Below are 27,038 nucleotides of genomic sequence, written 5' to 3' on the forward strand. Positions count from 1 at the left end.
CCGCGGAAGAGCTGCTTTCAAGGGAATTGTGGAATCAGGAAAATGGAATCGTTCCGGATCGACGGGTTTCTTCTCGATAATTGGCGTAATCGAACGGTGAAAATTATCGACACTTTTCTCTTTCTTTCTCTCTCTCTCTCTTTCTCTCTTCGTCTCTCGCCGGTGTGTCGCGAGACGTGTCTATCGACGATGAGATCGATATTTCATTGTAGCCGTCGTTGGAAACAGGGTCAACGCGGTCCCGCCAATCCCGCGTGATCTCCTTTTTTTTCCTCCCCTTTTCTTTTTTTAACTTCGTCGACGTTATTTCCCCTCCCGCCCCCCCCCCTCCCCTTTTCTGGAAAGTGATCTCGAAAGTGAAAAGTTGACGCTTGCGATTCGCGAATCGAATGTTTGGCGGGATGTTTATTAGTTGCGAATTTTAGTTGTGGATGAAAGAAGAGATGAAACATATCAAGCAATATAAAATAGGTATAGTAAAAGGAGCATAATTGGACACACGATGACGAAAAATTGTGGATAGTTTAAACTGTTGTAACTTTGTAAACGACACACGACCACGAAACACGGCCACAGTTTGTATCTGCCAGAATAGTGATGGTAACACGGTAGTAGAATTTTCTTGGATAATCCGAAACATCCTACAAAACACTATATAATTTATTTTTTTTTGTATTGTACATGCAAATACTCTATGTAAGATAAAATATTGTTAATGTTAAGATTCCATATGTGTGGTCAGTTTTTCTATATGACGAGGGATTTAACTGCCTTTGACACTATAATTCAGAACAAGAACTCCGGACAATTTTCAGAGATTGTTGTGTGAGTTTCTCATTGCACGATTATGTTTTTAGAAAGATAGATTTCTTTTCTCTTAAAAATATATATATATATAAAATAAAAAATTTTCTTTTCTCTTAAAAAAAATATATATATATATATATATATATAGAAAATAAAAAATTTTACTCAAGAAAGGCGTGAAAGATCTTCGCCTGATATTAAGAATCTTCATTCTAGCAATATATCTCGTATCTTATTATCTCGCTCGATCTTTTCTCACTGTTCTCAAAACTATACGTTTTCACGGTCAACGTATTTTCTCAATATGTTGCCAATAACGGATAATATAAATGGGACGCGCGTGACGTAAAACGTTGATATATTTGATCGTTTAGAATCCACGGTTTTACAAAGATAGAGTTAAAATTAAGGTTTATTACAAATCGGACGTATCTTTATTGAATCTCGGCTATGAAACGTGCCACGAATGTGGCTCGATGTTATAAAATAAAAAGATATCGGGCGAACGCGGTGTGCTGAATTTTTAAAAAGCAGCCCCCCGCGGGAATAGATAGAATAGATACGAAATTTCATTTCGCCGTTAAAACGCAAGAAGCCCCTGGAGAATCGTTTTTACAATAATCAGGGCTTCGAATCTCGTTCCATCTGTTGAAAATCTCGCGTTTCTTTTTCATTTCCCTAAATCTCAGCCAGTACAAAGACACTCTCTTTATTAAACTGAGAGTAAAGGGTATATACGGTCAATAAATTCTCCGCTGTCCTTTCACTTACCAATCTTTTCATCTTTCCTCCCCGCTGAACCTTCACCGTCCACGTATTATCGTATAATCAGAAAATGATTAATCCCTTCTGGCCTTTCATTTTGAAAGCCACAATGTTTTCGCAATCTTTTCTTTCACTAGAACTGTGAAGTTATAAAAATTGTATCGGAGAAATAGAAATGCAGGAATAATAGGAATAAGATAACAAACACGAGCTCCTTTTCGCGTATTTCACAAAAATCATTCAAATTTGTGGAAACGTAATATTGTAAATCCGCGAAACTGCTCTAAAAAATTATAAATTGGTCATTTTGACAGTTCAGTTTGCTAGTTCTAATGTTCAACTAATGGAGACCATTATTGTTAATAATAATAATAGTTAGTAATTAGTTGGACACTTTTATAATAAAATTATAGGAGCCCATTTTGTTATAACATTTCTTTCGTTACTTTGAAGTTGATATGGTAGAAGATTATGGCTGGTTTAAATGTAATCTATATTTGAAAGATATACAAGTAAACTATCTAATATGATCATGTTAAATTACTTTACTGATTGATGAACCGATTGATAGCAATTGCTTTTTTAAATAATATCTTTCAACATTTCTGATACTCTCTGAAACCCGTTTCAATGTCAGTTTAATAGGCATTTAAAAATTTTAACGTTCAGTTACATAAAATCGATGACCTTACTAGACATTATTATTAATCCATAACAGGACAATTCAACGAGACCACGTTAGATGATTCATCCAGTATAAGATTCATTCACTGAAATTTCGTTCGAATAAAAATGCAAAACGATTATCAACATTTGCTACTAAACTAAAGTCAAAGGAAAGTTTCCACTTGTGTTTCTCGACTTCCCGCGTCAGGGGATGAAAGGGTTAAAGGTCGACGCGAGAGAACGATCGGCCGAACGACTGGCGCGGCCCGTAATTGTTCTCGAAAATCTAGGCGAACTTCCCTGGAAAGTTGGCGCTTCCGATAGACTGAAACTCTCCCCCGTCCATCGGTGGCGCAAACATTCCATAAAATCTGGAACTGGATCGCAGCTGCGTACGAATGCGTTCGCCGGAGGGAATCGATTTCCTCCTCCAGTCTCACCGCCGCCCCGAAAGTATCTCCGTTTCGGCCTTAATTACGTGTTTGGCTAACGAACCCCGGGCCTCTTAAATCAAGTAAACCGTGGCAAGTGTTGCGGATGCGGGGAGGTCTGTACTTTCGGCCGGCAGATACTTGCAACTTCGCCGAGAGAGAGAGAGAAAGACGCCTCGCCCCTTCCTCCAACCCAGTGAAATTAACTCGGTGGATGCGTTACCGTTTTCCTTCGGCACACTTCTACGAATCTCAGCCGAATCTCGATCCTCTCGAGCTCGAACTCCCAGAGATTTTTATTATCGGACCCGTTGATAAGTTTCTCTTTACAGACTGACTGGGCGGGGGGGGAGGGAGGCAATCCTCCTTTTTCTTGCGTAAATAGTTGGAAAGATTTTAGGAGGACGAGAGTGTTTGCGATTTCCCGTTGAAGGGTAAATTGGTGGAAATTGGTGGATAGGTCGAGGGAGGTGGAGTATTGGCTCTAATTGAAGACTCGAGAGCTTTATAAATATTTTTTTTCGGTTTGGTTTTATTTTGCAATTTATTAGGTGTTTGGCGGGCTCGTTATCGCGTTAACTAAACGTGGACAGTGAAATCGACGTGGTTTTATTTTTTTATCCAATTACTCCGCCACGGTAAAAGCGTTGGCAGTATTGGCGTTGGTTGTCGTTGATTTGACGCTAGTTTGATAAATTAATAGTATCAGAGTTCTATTTGGCTTCTGAATTAGATTTACGTGACGTGTTTTTGTTATCGTTCCGAGCGTTTTTTTCGTGCCGTGAGTTTTTTTATTTCTGTTTCGCTATTCCGCGGTAAATTTCATTTCGGAAAGACAAACAGATGCAGAGTAAAGTAAGGTGAAGAGTAAAACGAAAATTGAGGGATAATTGAATAAGGGATAAGCGAGTATTGAACAATTATTAAACAAATAACAAAAAAAAAAAAAAAGAAATGTTAGACATTAGGCGTTACGTGACACAGATAGATTAGGTCAGTTATTGCGTGTTACGCAACGAACGCGTTGAAAGGAAAAAGAGAAAACCTCTCAACGTAAAATGGTTTTAATAAATCTTTTAACCCTCCGGTTTCAAACTTCCGGGAAATAAGCTGTCGCTGGAAGTTGCGTAGTAACTTGCTCATCCCCCTTGGTTTAAAGAAAAAAAGGTTATAAGCGCAACCGAGGCCGAAGTTAAGTCTCTTCTTCGAGGGCATTTACCGGGTCTTGGCCGGTCGTTTGAGGTTTTCATTGCGGAGGTGTTGGTGTGTTTCACGACGACGCGGCACGCTGCAACGAAGAATAATTTTGGTATTCACGGTTTCCTTGAGTCCGCGGCGCGGAACGTCTTAAGCTCAGGTAAGCCGGCAAAAAGGAAAGGAGGGTGAGGAAGGGCGCACGCGAAAGGCAGAACAGGAAATCTTACCTCGGCGTTTTCAGAAGCGTTTTAAGCGCTCCGGAACTCGCTCTCGCGAGCCTGAGTAAAGTATGGAATGGCGTGTGTTTCTTTGCTTAGTTTGCGACCCTGCCGGCTAATCTACGACTTTGAGAGTAAATGAGAAGTAAGGGAAACGTACGAGCTGACGAAATTCCTTTTGTTTTCGTCGCTGTTTCTTTTTTCCCCGACGCGGATGGAATTACCGAAAGATTAAACGTGGCTATTGGAGAATTTCGATTCTCGCAACACTGCGCGATATCAAGGGACGTACGAGTATACAACTTTTTATCGATATTTTAAAACTACAAATAGTGAATTTGGAAATGCATTTGCGATGTAATTGAAGTCAGTGAGCACTTTGTGGAACATCGGAAAAATAGTAAAATGATCTAAGGAACATAGAATTTTGAATTTAAATATTTATCAATATTTTAAATTACGACTTTAAACATACACTGCAATCGTAACAAAATATACAACTCTGAATTTATGATATTGTCAATATCTTAAATTGTGGATGTTTAGAAATACAATTTCTGGTATAATTAAAGTGAGGAAAGTCTGTGGTTTAAAATAAAATGAAAACCAAGAATATATTACTTAAATAAGAGGCGTGCAACTTTGAATTTAAGCCCTTATCAGTATCATAAATTATAAATGTTTAAAAATACGAATGTATTTTTGTGATCGAAAATTCTCAAAACAAAAGAAGATCACATTCTTGGGAAAATTCAATTTTGAAACTTATTAAACATGCAGTGCATCAAATAAGTCCAATATTAAGTTTCGAACGCGAATTTCTTGAAACTGTGAAGAAAATACTCACGCGAAATCGTATAAATCTTACTCAATATTTTGTATTTAAATATTCACGATAATGTGTCAAACCAGAATTTTGAAATCCACCAAGCCAAAAATTTATTAATATTCATTAGGGTTATTTGAAATTATATTTCTAGGAAGTTTCAAGTATTCTTTGAATTATCGAATTGCCAAACGTTTCCAGCTAATGACATCCGATTAATTGGGAAATGGAGAGCATCCTTTGAAAGCTATCCTTTACGTACGAGAGTTATACGCAGTCTTGGTTAAACGTGGCTTGGAAAGTGAACGAGTGATTTTGGTAATACCCTTTGAATGATGAGTAATTTGGAGATAAATAGATATACTATATATATAAAATGTGTTTGTAAACATATTAAAACGAAATTGGGACGATCATTTTTTGAAAATTGATCTTTTCTGAGAAAATTGTTTTTTTTCTTTAAATTTATTATCATATTTATGTCTATATTTAATCCACGTTTAACAATTTATACACACAAATACTATGATTCTCGTGATGCAAATATTTCTAAAATCAATATAAAATTTCAACGAACACTAATGAAAGACTTGAAAAAAACAATAAAAAGATAGATATAAATATGAAAGGATTTTAATATATACGTTGCAATAATAATCGACGGGGAAGAAGTTACTTCAAATAAAATAGTTTAAATCCATCCACAATGTTATTTTCGAGTTTAGTAATTCGAGATTGGAACGTATTGGAGTCACCAACGCTCCGCAAAATCAATTAGAAACTTTCTCGATGCAATAGAGTAACTTTTTACGTGTAAATAAACGTTTGGTTCATCATTCCAGTTGCGATGCATCTCACGATCACTCTGTCTCTCAAAATTGCGAAACATTCCTTTGAATGGAATTCCACTCTCGTTCACTCCCGTAGCTTTGGCTTAGAGTTTGATTTCTGTGTATTTCGAATGCATTATACATTAACGTTTGAACAGTTTCTCATGCATTGAGTTTTCGCGTTGTTCCACAAAAATTTTATAAGAGTGTTCTTTTTTTTTCTCTTTTTTTTTTTTTAGAAAACTCAAGAATAGAAGCTGGTCATCATTTTCATTGCATGAAAATTCTTTGTGGTATTGTAAATTTACTGCAATTTTGTTTCTTTGATACAAGCTTTATACTTAAATCGACAATAATTCTAGCGTTAAAAGCTAGAAATTGAAATATTGGGAGAAATAATAATGGTCTTGAATTTTTGATAATTACTTCAATTATTTAAATTCATTGCCTATAAGAGTAGAGAATATTCAGTAGGTATATTAATTATTAATTATCAGAAATGAGTGAAATCACCTTTAAATGAGTGAAAAATAATCATGTTTATATAATAATAAGTATAGGATAGGTTAAATTATTCTATCTCTCTGATGCAGTATCCATATAGTCCAATATCAGTATAATTTTATTTATTATATATCACGTTAAACGTAGCAAACTGTACATTATGCTGATCCATAATATAAATTAAATTAATAGCTTAATCAAATTACTTAAAAATACGTACTGCATCGTGATATTTTACCCTTTGTGATCGATAGTCTGTGGAAGGAGAATAACGCAAAGTGAAACTGTTAATTTATTTTGTGTTATGAAGAGAACGCGGGACATGTTTATTTCTTTTTACGTGAAATGACATTTAATCAAGCTTGGGCATTATACAAATAAAATTGTACATTATTTTATTTAACTAGAGGTTATCTTAACGCGCCGCTTTATTTGAATAGAAAAATGATTTCGAAAAATTACTTGCTTTGCATTTAAATAAGTATTTATATAATAGTTCAAATAATCTTTGATTTTATTGTATCAATGCTAGTTTCTACTGTGTTATTTATGTGTGATTAAAATTAAAATATTTCTGAAAAGAAATACTATTATGTAACAAAATAATTCAACGTATGTAATATAATTAAATTCAAAATTCCAATTGATATCACTTTATTAATAGAAGTTAAGAGAAAATTATTCGAGAACAATTCATTTGATCCTAGCACAAAAATAAAATTAACGTTCGCCTGTGTTATTTTGAAGAAAATATACATTATTTTAAAGCTAACAAAATAATTATTCCAAATTTATTATCTCTTATCTTTATTTCAAAATACTTCTGTAAATACTGAAAAGACAAACTCATGTTTCATAAATACGTGAGGATCATGTCAAAAATTTATATAATCAATTATACAAATATTTATACCATGCAACTATTAACTTTGAACGATTTACGATATAAGTTCCAAAGTTCACATGAGAATTCTAATTAAATAAACATAATTATTCCGACATAGGTACATCATCTTGTTGCAGAGAATTGTTGAAGAAATTTCGTATCAAAGTCGACAATCAGAAACAGTTGGAGTTGCAGAATGTTAGACGTTCACAAAATAGCTTTGGAACGTAACTCAAATAAGAGTTGAATTACACCGAGCAAATGGTCGGAAACCATTTGTTTTTACATCTCGTGTGTTTGTTTTTTTTTTTTTTTTTTATTTCGCGGCGGTGTGAAATGTGTTTGTCGAGATTCCTTTCGCCGCGTACGGGGGAGGGATTAACTCCCACGTGCAAAAACCGCGAGAAGAAGCGAGCATTTCATCACTTGCACGAGATGGATTTGCTTAATATACAGTGTCTCTGAGGCTCTGGGTGTGAAACTGAAAATTGCGGTCGTCGCGCGTTGACCTGATACTTGTGTATAAACGCTGCTTTGTCAATGGGGTTTTATATAAACCGATGATCTCAGACGAATTTCTCGATGTGCCGCGAAGCGTGACACGTTTCATCTCTTTCACAACGCCTTTGCCGTGGCAGCGTCATCTCTTTTGATGCCCTTTTGTTAGGAACGCCGTATGCACGTGTACCTTCTACTCGAGGAAACAATTTTCCTCGACACGTACCGTCTGTGCGTGTGCCAAATCTCAAACACGTAAGGAAAAACGGGGATTTTTAACGCTTTTCACACATTAATTTCACACAGATTCCAAGAAAATGATTATGTTTATACTGGATAATATAAAAAGGTCATGAAGTCTAGCGTGTGTATAATTATTAGAAAGCGTACAAAATTTTGTTTTTATTACTGTTATTATTATTGCCAGAGTAAATTTTAGTAAAAATAATTTAACTACGTTTAATATGCACGCGTTCTTCTTTTCCGTAGAGTATTTATCGTCAAAACCATGTCAATTTCCAAGTCACATTGCTAAAACTTGCCGAAATGAGATGTAGTAATAAAAACATATTACAACAAAAGTACAGATATTGACCGTAGATGATAGCGATGTAATAAATTTTATAAAAAAATTTTAAATGGTCCGTTCCACGTCTGAATTTTCGTGCGGCAGTGAACGTGTTAAAAACCATGAATCAACATACACGTCATTAAACTAACTGATCTCTATTTAAAACCTCCAGCAAAGATCTGAATATATCCATTTGCATTTCACTCTCTCTTCAATCTCTCCCACAGCAACTCTATCTTTACAAATGTATCCGTAATAAATTTCACGCTGGTGCGCCCGTGATTCATCCATTCCAAATTCATTTTTGAACAGTTTCGCAACTGTTTCGTTTGCCACGCACGAGGCCGTGCTCATCGAGGATCCGAATCAGATCGATGCCATTATATTTCCGCTTCACGTAGAATTGGCAGCGGGAATGGTACGCGGTCTCCGTTAGAATGAGTTAGTGCCAGCAATTGACCTGTCCTTACGAACGACTTCGACGAGCTTCGAACGCCAATGCATCGTAATTCATAACTTTATCAGACGTTCATAACGTTCTCTGTTACGTCTCTTACCAGGGCAAAAGACGTAGACGTGGACCATCGAATCACACGATCATTATGGCCGCTATCAAACTTTTATTTCTCGAGGGGCTAGATTTGACGTTTGGACAATCGAATTTTAGCCAGTGAATTCGATGTTATTTAAACTATTTAACATTCACTATCAGCTCGATCGATTTTGAAATAGTGGCAACTTTTCATAGTAATAGGAGAAACGATTAAAATTTTTATTTGCATTTCGTTTCAGCTAACGACAGGTTAAACGTTTTAAAGGGATTTATTGTTAAAGAGAGTTGTGTGAAAGAAAAATTGGAGTAGCGATATAATGAATTGTTAATTTTTTTATTAGTTAGAGATAGGATAGTTAAAAATATATATTCAAAATAAATCCTCATTTTCTTTTCAATAAAAAAGAAATATAGAAGGCAGAAAAATTAAATAGTGTAATAAAATAGTTGAAAAACGTAGATATTTTTTGAAAAACTAACAGGCTCTTTAATCAAGTTATATATATAGTATACAAATAGCATTGCCATCAACGTATATGGTTTAATTAAAAAGAGAAAAAAGTGTCATAGTACGCATATAAAAATGAAAAAAAGTATTTTTCTCTATCGTATATAATAAATTTAATGTTCTGCGATTTATTTCAATTGACGATAGTAACTTCAGCAATATATTATTTTCGCGTGCCTTCGTGTTTTTTTTTTTTCATCGAATTAATCACGGAGTCAAATTCGAAAAGAAAATAAATTTTTTGGAAGACAGACACGCAAAACAAATATGTAAACGGTATGATAGAACAAATCCTGAAACTGAGAGAGGGACACGAAAGGGCAATAGCCAGTCAGGTCATGTCGATTTATGATTCTAAAGCTGTGTAACTTTGCCAACGTGTAATGCTATCGTTACAAAAGATAAAAGTGCAGGTCTGTACCTTTGGCCGAATAAAGCCACGTTGTGAACTCAATGGCTAGTTAGTAAGAGATAGTAAGAGCAATACAATAATTTATAGTACATTGTCGTTTAAAAATATCTGGATACTTGCTTATTAAGAAAAAAATAACTGTATTTTTTAATTATGAAACTGCAATGATTTCATTATTTATAATTCACTAGAGTGTATTATGATTGGATCAGATTAATTAAATTGATATTTGTAACAATAAAACTACATAGTTGACGAACTCTTTATGTTCAGATACTTAAATTTTTTAGTTACAAGTTTAGATTAGAAATAATTAATACGAATGTATAATACTACATATTATCCTTGTGATTTTTAATAGATAATTTAAATGATCCCATGACTTAACATTAATTTGTACAAAACGATTAAAGTCTCCAGATAGTTATAAATAATAATCAGACTACTATGTAGTTTTATGAACATAAATGTACCTAAATGGAATTTAAACAGAAATTTGCTTCATCTTTTAAATATTATAATATGCACTTTTTAAAAATATTTTATATGTATTTGCATATCTGTGGGTTTTATTATCCTTAAATTTCCTCAAAAAATTGCGCAAACGTCCGCAGTGATAAATTAGAAGCTATATCATTTAATTTTAAAGTAAAATTGCTATTAATCATTAGAAGTTACTCTAATTTTAAAAATGAAAAGTTCTCAAAATTGAAATTAAAGGAAACATTAATAATTTCCATTTCTACCGTAATGCATCATCCAGTACGGAGATAATTCACATATGAATTTTGGAGATCTCGAAATTAGACTGGACACGATGGACCTACGGGATCAAGCACGACATGATTCCAAACCACTAGAATCTTCTCTCATTTTATAAAGTCCCGTCGAGGATTTGGGACACGGAATCATGTTGGTCGTGGTTCAATGAGTCCAGGGTCGTGTCAAGTGTAATCCCATGCGACCGTAGTCTTGCTGGGAGCGATCTCACGAGTTGTCCCTTGCCTATTTCCTTAACTGATGGTTCTTGGCGAATATAATCTGCTATGTTCACCATTATTTCCCATCGTGTTGTCTAGTTGCGGAATTTGTTAGGCCAGTGATTTTAATCGTAGTATTATCGCGATTGTCGCAGTTACGACAACGGTTATTTGACATAGATTGTTGCTTTTACTAATTAAGTATCTTTTGAACATACCGAAAATTATTTCACATTTATTATTATAACTTGTTCTTGAAATGATTCGGAAATTTATGGAAACTTTTTACGAATGCATTATCTGCGTTGTATAGAATATTTTATGTTATTATACTGCAAAATATCTCGTGAGAAGAATTGTGAAAATTAATTTTATCGTGCATAGATGAACATAAATTGTAGTGACACTAGATCTGCCAATCTAGAACGTGTGTCATACATATGTATACGTAGTTTACGTAGACGTAAAAATTAGGGTCACATGTAGAAATTTCACTTTCCTAACACAATTTTATAAAACGAGATTATACTCAAAAGCAATAGATGTAGGGTGACAGATAATTGGCAAATTGTCTTTGGCTACCATTATATTAACCGATTCAATTGATTATAATTGGCGAAACGACGAATCTAATAAAATCTACCTAACTGTACTCCTCATCTCAACAAAACTCGACGTAATTTTATCGAAAGCAGTCGTAATTCTGCTATCCGATTCGTTGGCTTTATTTGTTCGAACACATTATACTGACGGATTTAATAGCCGTATCGTTAACGTCGTTAACGATACGACTTGGTCGTTTTTATGAACCTTGCTATTCACCTACCCAAAATTGTTTTCCCGATATTCCCATTATTCCTGCCAGGTTTTGTTTTAAAGGTGCACGCGCCATCAGGAAGCTGCGATCGTAACCTTCGAAATGAGAAGCAAATTCCACGGGTTGGTCCGTGAAACGCAGGTTTTCCGATCAACGATCTCCGCGTAGTATAGCAGGGGGGAACGACTATCGCGAGTGCCCCCGCTTTGTTTCCTGTCTGGCTCTCCCTTTAACCTTTCATGGCCCTCGTTCGACGCGATAAAAAGTTCAATATCGCTCTGAAAAGCTGGCTTTTGCGAGCGATGCCGCGGCTAAGGGAGGGATAAGAGGGGGAAGGGGGCGTATGCAAGTACTTTTCCACGGTATTTCAAAGTGGCGAGGGTCCTATTGACTTCCGGCTTGCCGGAGTTCGAGCAGAACCAAAGAGAGGTTCCAAGGGCTAGAACTGAGAAAACTTTGCTCCTCGTCCAGGCGAAACTTCCCGCCAGCCAGGAAATGGAAACTCTCACGCCTCTGTTTCGCTTCTGTTCAGTCACGAGCACGTCGTATCGCGTGTGCCTTCCCGTTTCTTCGTCTTTCTTCTTCTTCTTCTTCTTCTTCTGCTTCGGCCGAAAGACACAATCGTTCGTTTGGCAGAGAACGTTTGTTACCAATGGCGCGTGTAATTCTAGACCGTGTGTACAAGAATATTGGTTGCTTTCGGATTTTCCGGGAATACGTCACCTCTTAGTTGCATAATTTTTCCGATGTTGGGAAAACAATTTCACGCAACACGCTGTTTTGTAGGAGCCTATCTACATAAAATGTAGAAAGGTTACCTGTAGCTACATTTGCATCGGATAGTTATTTCCATAAAATGACGATATAGTCCACTTTGTGACGACGGAATAAAATATCGTCATATCTGTGAGTGGATCATAGAATGAAATAATACTATAATATATATTTGAACAAATACAAGTTAGTTTATAACGCTGATACTTTTGATTACTCGTTTCTCTCTCACTCTCTCTCTCTCTCTGTATCTATATTATTACATCATTTCTTCTCCAAGACTGACTCCTCCGGAGTCTTAAAACAAAAGACAACACACCAGACACGACACACATCATACATATCATACATTCACACATATAAAGCCAAAACACAATATTCAGTCAGAGTGTATATCGTTGTGACAAATTATGTCATAATTAGCAGTAAGATAGTTTTCTTGGTATGACGAAATATTCGACCCCTTAAATTAAGGGAGGTTAGAGCTACTGAAATTCACGAGTCTTATCCTGATCATTATCTTCTGAATAACCTTTGCGATCTCAAATCAACTGTTTTTTTTTAGCTTCATTTGAAAGAGTTCTAAGTTTAGAAAACAGTCTCCGTCTCTTTCCGTGGCTATTTCCTGTTTGTTTGTTTGTTTGTTTCGAATTCGTCACGACGTTACATTCGATGTAAAATTAACGCGACGCGATTTTTGTGTTTCCAGGACGCTGCCAGAACGCGGATCCGCGGGAACAGTTGGGCAGCAGGGATGACGCGAGGAAAATAGGTGATCTGCGCGACGAACTGCAGGCTGACGATGCGGACCAGTCGTATGTGTAAGTGCTTTATGCATATTTGATGCCGTTCGATCGAACGTGCTGGTTATCGAGCAGCTTTGTGCTGCGAGGAAATCGAAGCAGGACATCGATCGGGCTTGATCGATGAAATTGACGAACAATCGTTTGGACACTGTTAGAGATACACTTTTCCCTTTTTTTTTTGTTTTTTTTTTTGTTTGAATTGTCGTCTCGTAGAGTGGCACTTTGTGCTGCGAGATTACAGAGAATGATTTTTTTCTGAAAAGGCTCTTTTCATAAGAATTTTCAACATCGAGCGTCGTTCTCTTTTTTTTTTTTTTTTTTTGAAATTATTATTTCGTATTTATACGTAACGAAAAATGTTTTTCTGAAACAGTTTTTTCAACGAGAGTTCGTCGGAACTGTTCTTCTTTCTTTTTTAAATTATTATTTTTGCAAAGTAACACTCTGTGTTAAAAAACTTGGGAAACGTTTCCTCGAAAACGATGTTCTTTTATGTAAGGATTCACAGTGATTTATGTAAATTTCATGGTCCATTATTGGCTCTATCTCCCTCTGGAATGTGTAACGCGTGCCTGTGACACCAGAGTTAATGAGCGAATTGGATCGTTAATTACCAAGGTCGACTGCTATGTTTGCAGAGCAGTGTCAATTGAACAATTCAAGTGAACACACTTTCCAGCTGATTACTAATATTAAAATTCCTTTCAAACAATTTCATTTCGATACACCACCGTCAGAAATATTTTCGACACACACATCTATTTTTAGACTTAATTCAGAAATATTAGAACTTTAGACTTAAAAAATAGAAATATTTCAATCATTTATTCAGACTTAATTCGAAATATTTTAATTCCTGTTTGCTAGAAGTTTCTTACCAAGAGAATAGATTGTCGTCCTTTCAACTTTAGTACGATGAGATCCATCTTTAACAATACCGTGACAGATCGATTATCATTTCAAAGAATCGGCCTCGCAATCTTTTGCGGTCGCCTAGCTACGAGTCCAGACAGTTTGTCTTCAGATATATTCTCAAGGTCGCATGTGTTATAGCTCTTTGACATTAAACCTTTCGAAAGTAGGGTAGTTGCAGGGTATCTATTTCTGTAGATTATCTAATTCTGGTAATGTACAGACTTTTCAGCTAACTTTTCATCTTCTCTATTTATAGAATTATCTGATTATCTTTTTTAAATGGATAAAACAAATCGCAGTTTAATTCATTTTTTTCTTACGTTCGCAAAAATATATGTAAATTTGCATAAAAGTGTGCAGTGTAACGATCACATTCAAAATATATGAAATTTATAATGGTGTATTTGGTGGTTTGCCCGGTTTTCTTTCATGTTACACATTAATCGAATAACTTCCGTTTCATTTGTCCCATTTTCATGACATTCATTTTCTTTCCTCCACTCTAAAAGAGAAACCTGTATAAATATAATTTTCATTGTGAGTAAAAGAGACAAAGTATCCTATACATGTCGTAAAAATGAAAAGAATCTATTAGGATCGAAGATGACACTTTTTAAAAACTGTTCAAACAATTGACAAAGTTTTGTTATTAAGAATTAATGTCTTAATATTAATTAACAGACGGCATTTCAATTAGAAAGTGTACCAAGTAGGAAGTAAAGGATAGAAAATGTGACTTCTTTTCGCGTACTGCTCAACTTCTCTTCCCCGCAAATTTCAAAATTAACACCGACAAGCTACTCCACCATAAAAAAAAAAGAAAGAAAAAAAAAAAAAAAGAAAAGAAAAGTGAAAAGGAAAAAGAAACGGGAGAAACAGCGGAAAAGTAGAGAACGATGTCTCACGTTTCTTGTTACCCTGGCAACAAGTCGCTCTCGGCGAATTCAATAAACTTGCTGATCGAACGCGTCGCCGGAAATCGTTGTCGAGGCGGAGGACCGCAAAGTTCCTAGTCTACCGAGTGGGCATCGAGGATCAAACAGACTCTGGAGAACCGATAATTACGATGGCAGACGAAATAAGGGCGGTCGTATTACCGCCGGTATTACACACTCGAACTTTCTAATTGATACGTAACACAGTCGAACCGTAGTGGTGGAAATCCTCGGCTAAAGCGCGCGCGCGCGCGCACACACACTGTTGAACGTCCGTCTCAATTACACGCCAGCACGACTTATAATTACCGAGGCTAAAAGGTCCCAGGACGATGGAATCGCGCGCGCGCGCGTGTCTCTTACTGTTGCCAAAGGAATTCCAACTTTTCGCGGTATTTTCATTTATTAGAATTGGTGGAATGTTTAACGACCGTGGTTACAGTTCGTTTGTCGTTATTACGATAGTTGGAATGGCTCTGACTCTTTGAGAGCGCGCGCGGTGGTTTTGTATGAAATTATGCATGCAATCAGATCGTTTGATTACCATTCTCTGTTGAAATGATAATTGAGATTTTTGTACATCCTAGCGAGATTAATCTAGATTCGCTTCATGGAAGAAGACGAATTTTTGTAATTCGTATATATATATATATTTTATTAACTCGTAATTATAAAAAATATAGTATTTTTAATAACAGAATAGTTTATGAGAAAAATGTGATTGTAATAAATAGTGCGTATATTATTAAATATTTTGTACAATTTTACAAGCAAAACTTGATTTAACAATAAGTTTGATCTGTTTTGTTAATCTTCTGCGATTAACGTGGTAAAACGTGTTTTTTTTGGTGGAGTATGCTTGTCGCGTGTAATATTATATATGATGTAAGATGCTCTAAGAGGTATAATGAAAAAAAAGAAATTGTCAGTCTGATCATACAAGATGTCTTCCACATCGCGATATATGTGTAGAAGAGGGACGATTACTTTTAAAAAATTTTAAATAACAGTTTTTATAACAAATTTTAAATAACAGTAATTTACTTTCAAATTCATAGTAAGAAAAAGAAAAAGTAAATTACTGAAATCACGAGAAAATTCGTGAAAGCGATAAAAGTAATCTTCGAGTGGTTTGCGGTGTGTAAAAAATTTGATTGATTAAATTTAAATTTCAAGCCCTCGAGCGTTATAGTTCATCAATAAAAGTGCATTCCACAGTGAAAAATTGATTTTTTCGCCGCTTGTATTGGGTATTCCTGTTTGTGAATTGTTTTTGATCATGATGATATATATCTATGATATAAACGCTCGATTGATCGTTTATACACCATCATAGAAACTTTTATTCAATTTGTTTTACACGTTGGACTGAAGGAGGCCAAAAATATACTACGAATTTTTCTCATAGGCAATTATTAAATGGAAATGTTTCTAAGACGTATAGAAGTGATTTTTAATTTTATATTGAAATTCTTCTTTAAATTGAATTGTTAGAAAAATCATTGCAAGAAATTAGAACATCTGATGTGGAGAATACCCATTGATTTACAAATGGAAATGTATTATTTAAAATGTAGCATGCGGATTTACAAAAATAGTTATTATTTTAATAAAATATTCTACCAATTCTATATTCTTACTTAATAAAAACCAATTTCATATAATTAAATAATACACTTCTATTTTATAAATTATAATAAGAATGTTTCATTTTTGTGATGACCAATCAAAGGTTTTGAAACTGGTGAATTATTCTGTTATACTTTTTAACAATTTGATTTGAAAGAAACGAAGATTAAAGTCACATTTGCACATCTCAAAAGAAAAAAAAAAAAGAAAAAAAATGGAATTCTTCATTTAATAATTACCTGTAAGAAAAATTCACAAAAGAAAAAAGTCACATTTGCACATCTCAAAAGAAAAAAAGAAAAAATGGAATTCTTCATTTAATAATTACCTGTAAGAAAAAATTCACAATATATTCCTGAACGATTCAGGGTGATTACCTCGTAATCAAAACACTTTCCGCTGATTCCACAGAATCCCATCCATTTACAATAGAAATATCAAAGAGATTCATTCAGGACATTATGCATGCCAAAGGGAGAAGGGCCAGCATTGCCAAGTACACAGTCTTTCATTTTATCGCGAAAGAAAGACATAAAGGTATTAAGAGAGAGAAAGATAAAAAAAGCAGAACGGTTGGCTGTGTTGTCCATTAGCTGGGATGCGTCTCTCGAGGGTAAAAAGGCGCTCGATGAGGATGGCAGCTCCCTCTCGTCTCGAAACGCGGCAGAGGTACCGGAGACGGAAGCGGAAACAGCGCCTCGGGCCGACGGAAATAGGGACAAGGTCCTCGTTCCACCAGAAGGTGCCTCCAACTCATCGCTTCGGCCTGGTTTGAATGTCAGTGAGTAAATACGTTTGCTTTTTAAATCACAGCCAGGTATAATCGTGTAGCTTGCGTGCCATAAATGAAGGATGGAAAAATAAACAGACTGCAGGTGATATTTCTTGAAAAATTCTCTTTACCTGCAGAAAGGGGAAAGTTTATACAGCAGCTTTATATACGATTATTAACATGATTCATATAGTTTTTGGCATAATAAATGGATTCCGAGGATTCAGAAAATCGATAATTCATTCATTCATCCATGTATAAACATTTTTTTTTTTTAAATTTAAAACAATTTTAAAGAAATTTAATTATAAAGAGGAGAACCTTAACTTTGTGTTATGTTTACTTCGTAAATAAATTAGTATATATTTTAATTTCGTAACTAGCGAAGCGATTTAGAAATTTACAATTAAAACGTTTCATTAGATTTAAACTGCCAATATTATGTCATCACTAGAATCAAACTCCAAAGAAATTAAACCTAAACGTTAACAAAAGCAAAATTGACAATTAACGGCACATTCCTCACGCGTGAACTCTCGTTCCAGCCGTGTCAACGTCGATCGGCCGCCGAAGGGGAGACGTTAGCGACAAATCGCGCAAGAAACGTCGCAGGAACAAAGATTCGAGGAGCTCCGACGTGGATCGACAGCGTGAGAACACGCCGGAGGTGTGCGAGAACGAGATCAGGGGGAAACGAGGGGGCGGCCAAGCGAAAAGATCGAAGGACAGCGCGGCAAGACGGTATCGCGCGGAGCGTCGCAGGAGGAGAAAGAACCGCGAGCGAAAGCGCGGAAGGAAGAGGCCCGGCCAGAACGGCGAGAAGAATTACGAGTCGCGTAGAACGTCCAAGTTCAAGAGAAGAATGAACGATGCGCCAGCCGCGTTGCTGCTCGGCAAGATCGATGGCCATGTGGCGGAGGACAACGTCTCCAGCTACGACTCGCCGGACAACCGCGCTCCCTCGAACAGTTCTGACGTTACCTCGCCGTTCGATCTTCAGGATCAATTAACCACCGAGGCCGGGAAACAGTCCACCTCGCAGACCACCTCACGCTATAAGATGTACGAGGATACGGTCGAGAGAGAGTTCTCCAAGCAGCTGGAGAAAGAGATCTCGCGGACGCAGATGGAGGACCCAGCTAGCTTGGAGAATCGTATCCTTGGTAGTTCCGTGCCGAAATCCACTCGTAGGAACACGGAACGCAAGGAGAGCAGTGTCAGCGGTGGTAGCGCGAACGAGATGAAACCTAGAGGCAACTCTAGGTACGACGCCGACAAAATGTTGGGCTACTCGCGGACCGAGGAGGACCTGCCTATTTTGGATTTGGAGAACGAGGTGCTGGCACGTACCCTGAAGGATTACAACGCGTACATGACGTCGAGTTTGAAGCTATCGATGCTACCGAGGCGAGAGGACGCCGAGCGGAGGAGAGCCGGCGGATCGCATTTTCATGGGAAACCTATAATCGACAGGGCAGAGTTGGACCGACTTGGTGGAAAGAAGGACGCGGAAACGGCGAGCAGCACCGCTGCGTACGAGGACGATACGAAAGGGGATTTATCATGCATAAACGGGACGTTCGTGCCGGCGCCCCTCGCCCGGCATGCACTGATCAAATATGTAAAGTAAGTGGCTTTTAGCATGAATAATTCAGCTCATCTCGAACGTCGGCCGGCCAGGTAGCCGGTTTCAGCCGATGCGATTTCCCTACCTTTATGACGATGAATGTTCCACGCGTTTGTGAAACTTGCGCGCCGCATTATGCTCGCCGGTGCTCCGAACAGGAACAAGAATGGCAATAATTAATGCGGGTTTTTTTTTTTTGCATCCGATGTTTTTCTTCAAGTTAGTAAATAACTTGAGTGAATATGATTCGATCGATCGAGTTTGGTTGATGGTTAGTGTTATTGTTGGTTAGCAAATAATTAGAATATAGACTTCGCGAATCTAATATTTTTGTTTCGTGTGTCCGGAAATAATTTGAACGATCAATGAAATTAGATTTAAAGTTGTATTTTTCTTTTCTCTTTTGGTATAGTTTTATAGTTCCTTTTTTTAAAATTGTTATAGTTTATCTGTCTTTGTTAATATTTATTTAAACGAAAACTTAAATGAAAGCTTAAATGCGTTATTGGCAACGTCGTTTGTTTAAGGGACACGTGTACGTATGCATAAAATCAATAACATATTGAACATATATTGAAAGCGAGAGTTAATAATAATTAAATTGATTTACAACAGATTCTACGCGGTTTGATTAACTAAATGTCTTTGCAACGGATCGTTTGTTAAATTGATTTTACACACATTAATTAACAATAATTGTTACATTAGTACAACAGTGGCAATCGTGTAATTAAATTGAAATATTGACCCAGTTTGATTATTATTCACGAGTACGGTATAATACTACTTCAAGGATCCAAAATTAACGTTCGTTTTAAATTGCAGATTAAATCAATTTGACTCCCAAAATTCAATTTAACTCTCAACATAGGTATCGTAAAGCTATCGGGGATGGTAACAATTTACAATTAAATTACTTAATTTTAGAATTGAATTTTATTGCTAATCCCCTAAATATCACGAAGAACGTGAACTACAAAGTAAAATCAAATGTTCTAAATTTCAGTAGTTCAACATAAATTTGTACACATACAGCTACACGTAGCAGTAACAATAAATAAATGAAATACTTTGCTTTCGTACGTAATTTTACAACGAGAAGGAAATTTTTTCTCACTATTAAAAGAAACTAAAACTTTTATTAATTATTTCTTTGCTTCTGCGTTAATTTCTCATATTGAAAGGAATCTTTATAACCTGCTCGTCAAAGGTCTGGAGCAAGTGTCTGGATGCTCTTGAGCGTGGGTGCAAGTACGTAACGAACTTCCAAACATTTTCAATTTTTCAAAGTGCTGAAACTTTCTCGGATGGTTGAAAGGAAAACGTGACTCGCGAACCTCGCGCGGCTCTTATCAGCCACGTGAAACGAACGTTCCGTTCCCGAGCATTTCGTACAAAATCTTCAAGGAAATACGTACGCTACGTATGTATGTATACGCGCGTCTTCTTTTCCCGCCGGTTTCGGAGAATTTAGTCGAAAGGTCGATAATTGCTGTTCTTGCTGTTTGTTCCATTTGAAAACGAACCTTCTTCTTTCGGCCAGAACGAACGGTTCTTTTCAAAGGCAGGCTCTCTCGCCGCTTTAATCCAACACACGCCTCTGCGCCACGCCGTGGGAACGTGTCCCTCTATTGCCGCTTGTGAAATTTCCCCCCTTTTCATCAGAAAACTGAATTACTCGGACAAGTTCGTAGCCCAGGGATTATAGGAGAACCAGAAAAGTTTCGGATCACGGGGGAGGGGAGGCTGTGAACTTTTCAATGGTTCGACGTGCCGGAATTACCTGACAGCGTAGTAAAATATAAAAAGACGGTGAAAGCGGGAGAAGTGACTGTAATGGCGAGTAAATCTTGATTCGAGCGAATGTTGAATCAAAAGGAGTAAGGGAACGTCAAAAGTTTGGAAAGATATTAGGAATGACATTGGAAGAATAATGGCGGGGTACAAAGAGAGAGGGAATATCACGTGGATTTAAATCTACCTGTTTTACGGTCCGTAATATAGTTTTTTTTTTTTCTAAATAAGTGTATATACAGATGCCTTCGTTATTATTTTATTTCGTGCTCTTTTAAATACCTTTATTTTGCCATTTTTCACTTATATTATTTATTCTAAAATTTTTCCGCGTTTATGTTTTACTTAAATATATTCTACAAATTCCTCGTTTATTTCTACGATAAATATATAGTTCCCGCATTTTCACTTCATCTCGTAGTTTCGTAATAGTAGTTTTTGTTATATCGTATTACTTATAACATGTCTCGTTATATCGAGTTTATAACGGATCATGAACTCTTTCGTGTAGACTCTACATCACCATGTTGGAAAGGATTGATTAGTAATCGTATGTCTACCAGCAGTGTAAATTTTTGAAGTTAACGTAGCAAGAGTTAGAAATTTCTAAAATCAATAATGTATTTTGTAACTAATCAGGGAACTAATTTTCATGGCAACCAAATACAAACAAAAGTTTGCTACGTAATCTCTCTTGTATATTACTTTCCCGGCTACGAGCTTTTCAAGTTTCCCTCCCGCTCTTTTTGGGGTAATGAGGAAAACAAAATCCAGTTTATTTAGGTTCATCAAAAATGAGGCGGTTTATCATTTGCCCTGACTCTTTCATTATTAATAACGAAATTTTAAAATGCAGATTTTAAGCACCGTTCTTGTAGCGTTTCAAGTTTGAGTAAAAGGAGAGCAACATTATTCCTTTTTACCATATAAAAGGCCATCTCTGCAAAATTTTTCTAATCGTAATAAATCGAAAAATCACATTTTCGTCGCAAAGAAGCGATATGCTTTCTGGGTTTATATTTTATCAATAATATATTATATTAATATATATTATATAATATATATTATATTTATCAATAGTATATTATATTAATATATATTATATTAATAATTATATTGTATTAATATTTTTCAAAATAGTAGAGATTTAACGAAAATTCTTCAGTCTTCATTCTGAATAATGCTGCTTCTATATAATATTTATATAGTATACCTTTTATATAATAACCTTCTATATAATATTTATATAGTATATAAATATTATATTTATATAAAAATATTAATGTAATATATATCAAAATATCATGATATTTATATGCTGCTTCTATAGTATATAAATATTATATTTATATAAAAATATTAATGTAATATATATTAAAATATCATGATATTTATATGTTATCACTGACCATTAAAATAAATAACAAATTGACATTATAAAATAACACTATCTTTGCAAAGTTCTAAAAGTATTTGTCATTGCTGTTTCCCTCAAGATCGTCGGTACCAGGTCACGAATACTTGGAAGCCGATTACGAATGTGCTCCTGGATATTACATGGTGAGCACAACGACCAGACTGCTTTGCAGAAATCGCCAATGGATAGGACAACTACCAAAGTGCAAGATCAAAGCGAATTTTGAAGGTGCGTGCATCGAGGCTTCGTGCGACCACATTTGCAAAGAAGTCGACGGCAGGCCAGTCTGTTCGTGTTACAAAGGTTTTCAACTGGACGGCGATAAATGTATCGGTAAGTTATGCTATCAACTTGTTTACTTGTCATTTGAATACCGTACAATTAGTTTGCAGATATTTACATATGTAGATTCATATGTTTTTGCGTACGAAGAGAATTCGAAGATTGAAATTCGAACGAAAGAAATGTTTTATTTTCCAAACGAAGTATTTTGTCTCTGCTGTTTCATATATTTTATATTGTCAGATTTATTTAGTATCTATTTGTTATATTGCTATTTCATTTCACAAAATATCTTGCGCGAGCAAAATATTATTTACATTACGATGTAAAGGTGAATTTGAACGAAAACAAATTTATTGATCGTTGGACGAAGGAAACATATTTTTAAACAACGAGTGAACGTAAATTTATACTATGGATTGGGATTTTTTCCATGGATATTTTATGCATTTTTGAATGTTGCGCTCATTCTGTGCACGTTGAAATTTCACATGAATTGCGGAATAAGTATCTGCAGACTAGTCGTAAATTTATAAATATCCGCAGTCTACATATAATACTTAATTGATCACGTTTATGCTGTTGCATTAAAATGATATTATTGTATAATGTACTTGGTTGGTAACGGACATTCGATTACAATTAAACTACTCAATATCCAATATTTGGAAATATTTCGTATTTCAAGTGTAACAAATACAATTGAGATATTATCATTTTAAACAGAAGTTATTTATATTTTAATATTTTAGAAATTAATTCTGTATTTACGTCTGTTGCACATTGTGAATCATATAAACCAGACACTATCATTGACATTCATCTTCGTATTCAGCGTTGCGTATGTAAATATTTTCACTATTTGCCATTGATTTTGTTTTTGACTTGTCTTGTCAAAGTACACGTATGCATTGCACGCATAACGACGTGATCAATCAAGTGTTAAAATATTTTTTCAATCCTACAAAACAGAAACTAGGACGTTTTCCTACCTTTCATTCATTTAATTTTTAATTTTCGTATTTTACTATAATTTTATTCCATCGATCAGGTGTAATCCTCATAATATTTTCAGAAGCAAATTTTATAGGATCGTTACTCGCGCGAGGTACATAAAATACTTTCAACGTCGACGTGTCGTAAAATTAGCATAACGTTTCGCCGTTTAATAATATTTTGATAGTTCGTCGAGTCGAAGATTTTTCTCGTGTTTTTACTTTCTGTCCTCTCCTTCTCTCTCTCTCTCTCTCTCTCGCTCTCTGTCTCTCTCTTTTAAAGGAACACGAATAGTAAAACAGAGAAACGATACCGTTTTCCCTCGGAAGACGAGCTGTCAGGTCGGTGAAAAAGAAATTTCTCGAGATGAAATATCGACAGGATACTCGTTGAAATATTGACAGTTTCCGCGTTCTGCAGGAGACAAGTCCTTCCTGTCCGTATTAAAACATCAACGATTTCGTTTCAGAAGTACTTACTTGGTTGTTGCTCGCTCGTCCGCGAGGTGTATCGACGCTCGTTCCTCATAAAACTGAAGAGCACCGCTATAAAATTTTATTCCGAAGTTCGTTTGAGCATTTTGAAACGAAAGGGACGGATCCCGGATATCGGAAACGTTGCTCCGGCTTTCATCTCTTTCTCCGTGTTCCTCCTCCGGTTTATTGCCAAGATTCTCATTTTAAAAATGGATTTACAAGCTGCCTCTCGGTATTAATCACGCTCGAGAAGAAGGATCGCGGATGAATTTTCTTAAATCATGGAATAATATTCTTTCTAGGAAATAATTTCAAGTAATCATCGGGATTCTCGGGATAGTTAAACGAAAACGAGATTAAAGAAGTCTGGGTAGAAAATTGTATTGAAAGGGAAGAGGGAAGTCGAGGAATAAGGTGAACAAATTTTTGAAATGTTCTTCTTTGGTGGAACTTATTTAAAGATAGTTATTGAAATGTGTAATTAAAAATTATGGGCCGAAAATGATACCAGAGATACAAAAATCGGGGGACAAATTTTTTTCTTAAACTAGAATATTTCTCTTCGTGAAATTTCTTTGAAACATCTCTTTTGAAATGAAATTTCTTTGAACACAAATAGCATTAAGAAATTCTGGGTTGAGGATTATATTAAGAACGTGGGGAAAAAAAAAAAAAAAATGGAAAGACGAAGTAGTAACGTGGACAAATTTTTTAAATAAAAATCCTTCGCGGCGAAGCTTCGTTGGATAAATCATAATTGGGAACAATTGAATGTAAACGAGAACGAAAAATTTCTGAATGAAAATTCCGTTGGCAGCGTAGGAAAACGCAAATTTAATAAAACTTCGTTAATTTAAGTTGAACGAGAAAGTAGTTTAAATCAAGCGAAAAGTCGAATTAACGGGCTCTTGGAAAAATTAGCTTCTACCGAACGGGGGAAATATCGTTAATCTAGACGAATCGTAAAGAGAGGTAATCCGAATTGGTTAAAAGTCCAGCTTAACCGAGCCTGGTAAAACAAAAGCTTCACTCTATTCCACGAGGTGTATATATACGTGTAAAAAATAGAAGAATAGATTGCACGAATGGAATACATTGGAGGAACAAGAAATACGAGGAGTGGAATGAAAAACTTTTAAAACCTTGTTCCTATCAACGAGAATCAGTATATTTACATATTATTCGCTAAAACTCCAGGATTTTTGCATTATCTTTCAAAATCTCGTTTGAGCTCTCATTGTTTCATCTCACGCGGATGACATTGAGTTTTTGAGAAAGTTTATATTTAAATAAAAATTAGGAAATAATTTTCATAACAAAAGTGTTATCAGAATCTGTTCTCTTACTTGAACTGAAAACGATTATTTTTGGAAACGATTATTTCCTTCAAAATGATAAAATTGAAAGTCATGAAATTTTCTGTAAAAAGTTTCTTTGATATTGGTATTTTATCAGCATTGAATTTTTTTTATCATTAAAATCTAACAGTATTGAATTGTTCTTCATATTTCATTGTTCAATTAAAACTAACTCTCAGCTCTCTTACGAAGGAGCACAATATAGAACGTAAAGGTAATGCAAAGACGATGTGTGTCTACCTAAGTGTGTGTTAAAGCATTATTACACTCATGATGGATTATCGATGTGACAAAACGAAACCAGAAACTTGTAGCATGTCGCGGAAGTTAGCCAAATTCCAGAAATTACACGTACTCGTTGAAATTCAGATGTGAACGAATGCAAGGATAACAAGGGAGGTTGTGAACATAAATGTGTGAACACCCCGGGATCCTTTCGTTGTGAGTGTCCAAAAGGGATGAAACTCGACGAGGACAGATTCACGTGCAGGGGTGAGTTATTTGCATCGGAATATACATACACCGTGAAACGAACATATCCCTCTCTCCCTCTCTCCTCCTCTCTTTCTCTCTCAATATCTCTCTCTTTGAAAAAGCAACAAGTGTAACCACGATGGTAAAAAGCCTATGCTGTCCGATCGATCGACCATCGTTGAAATTGTTCGATCGTCTGTTTCTCATTTGCTTGGAAATATTAGAAATGTCATTAGAAATATTATTCTTGTTTCTTTGAATTCAATATTCTGTTCGATTATAATTTGATAATTTATTATTTTATATCTTGTTTCTTTTTTATTTTATGTCGATTAATTCATCTTCTTTTCTATTTTCATTTATATTAACGGAACGGTGGTGTAAATGACATTTTAGTGAATATTGTATTAACAATTAATTTAATAGACTCTGCTGAGAGAAATATCGTGAAGTGTCAGAAAAATCTCCATTATTATCAGTGAAATTTTATGAAAATAGTTGCATGCTTTCGAAAATTATAAATAATACAAATCTGTGTGTAAAAGATCTGATATTAACCATTTCAATTGGCTCGGTAGTTGTAATTTTTACAGCAGTGAAAAGAGAATTCTACGTTATTCTCTGTACGAACAATTCTGACTAATTGCCAGAATTAAATTTACACCACTTTTCATTCCCTCGTATATTAGTCATAATTAACCAAATCATAAACTACTCCAACATCCACGTCATTCAATTCAATTCAATTCAAACTCGATGTGTGAAATAAAACTCGACATGTGGAATTAAAATTACTCGATCACGCTTTGGTCACGTAGACATCAACGAGTGCCTATTAAACAATGGGCACGGACCTTGTCAGGATACGTGCCGGAACACCATAGGCGGGTATGAATGTTCCTGCGACGGTCTACAGGACACTGTCCTGTCACCCGACAACCACACGTGTCAGGACGCAGGTCCCTGCAGCGTCAACAACGCCGGATGCTCTCACACCTGTCTCTCCACGATGGGACGAGTGTTTTGTCTCTGTCCTGATGGCTTCATCCTAGAGGACGACTGGAAGACTTGTCAAGGTAATAGAATTTCCTCCTCGAGGAATCGAAGATGTGTGTGGTATGAATCGTCATATTCCTTTCATTTGCGTTTTAATCGCACTTTTTTCCTGTTTTCTTTTTATCGAACACACTGTTGCTTAAAGTGTTGTTAAAAGTGTACAAGGTACTAGTGGAAGAGGTTTTTTTGTTAATTAAGAACACGTTGTCCAAAGTGCTTCTTGTCTTCTCGATTATTTATTCGAACGAACGTATCATC

General features: G+C 35.6%; 1 protein-coding gene across 3 annotated transcripts in view; it reads left to right on the forward strand.

Moving 5' to 3' along the window:
- LOC122534914 overlaps window positions 1-27,038 on the forward strand; it is a 102,504-nt gene that overhangs the window by 19,455 nt on the left and 56,011 nt on the right. For 2 of the 3 annotated variants that reach the window (XM_043665996.1, XM_043665995.1), the window contains exons 2-7: window positions 12,953-13,064; window positions 17,122-17,309; window positions 17,846-18,926; window positions 22,218-22,471; window positions 25,620-25,742; window positions 26,543-26,800. In XM_043665996.1, coding sequence (XP_043521931.1) covers window positions 12,953-13,064; window positions 17,122-17,309; window positions 17,846-18,926; window positions 22,218-22,471; window positions 25,620-25,742; window positions 26,543-26,800 — 2,016 coding nt within the window. The remainder of the gene's footprint in view (window positions 1-12,952; window positions 13,065-17,121; window positions 17,310-17,845; window positions 18,927-22,217; window positions 22,472-25,619; window positions 25,743-26,542; window positions 26,801-27,038) is intronic. The other variant, XM_043665997.1, reaches the window with a different exon arrangement.

Source organism: Frieseomelitta varia, unplaced genomic scaffold (assembly GCF_011392965.1).
Source record: "Frieseomelitta varia isolate USP_RPSP 00005682 unplaced genomic scaffold, Fvar_1.2 scaffold_648, whole genome shotgun sequence".
Taxonomy (NCBI): Eukaryota; Metazoa; Arthropoda; class Insecta; order Hymenoptera; family Apidae; genus Frieseomelitta; species Frieseomelitta varia.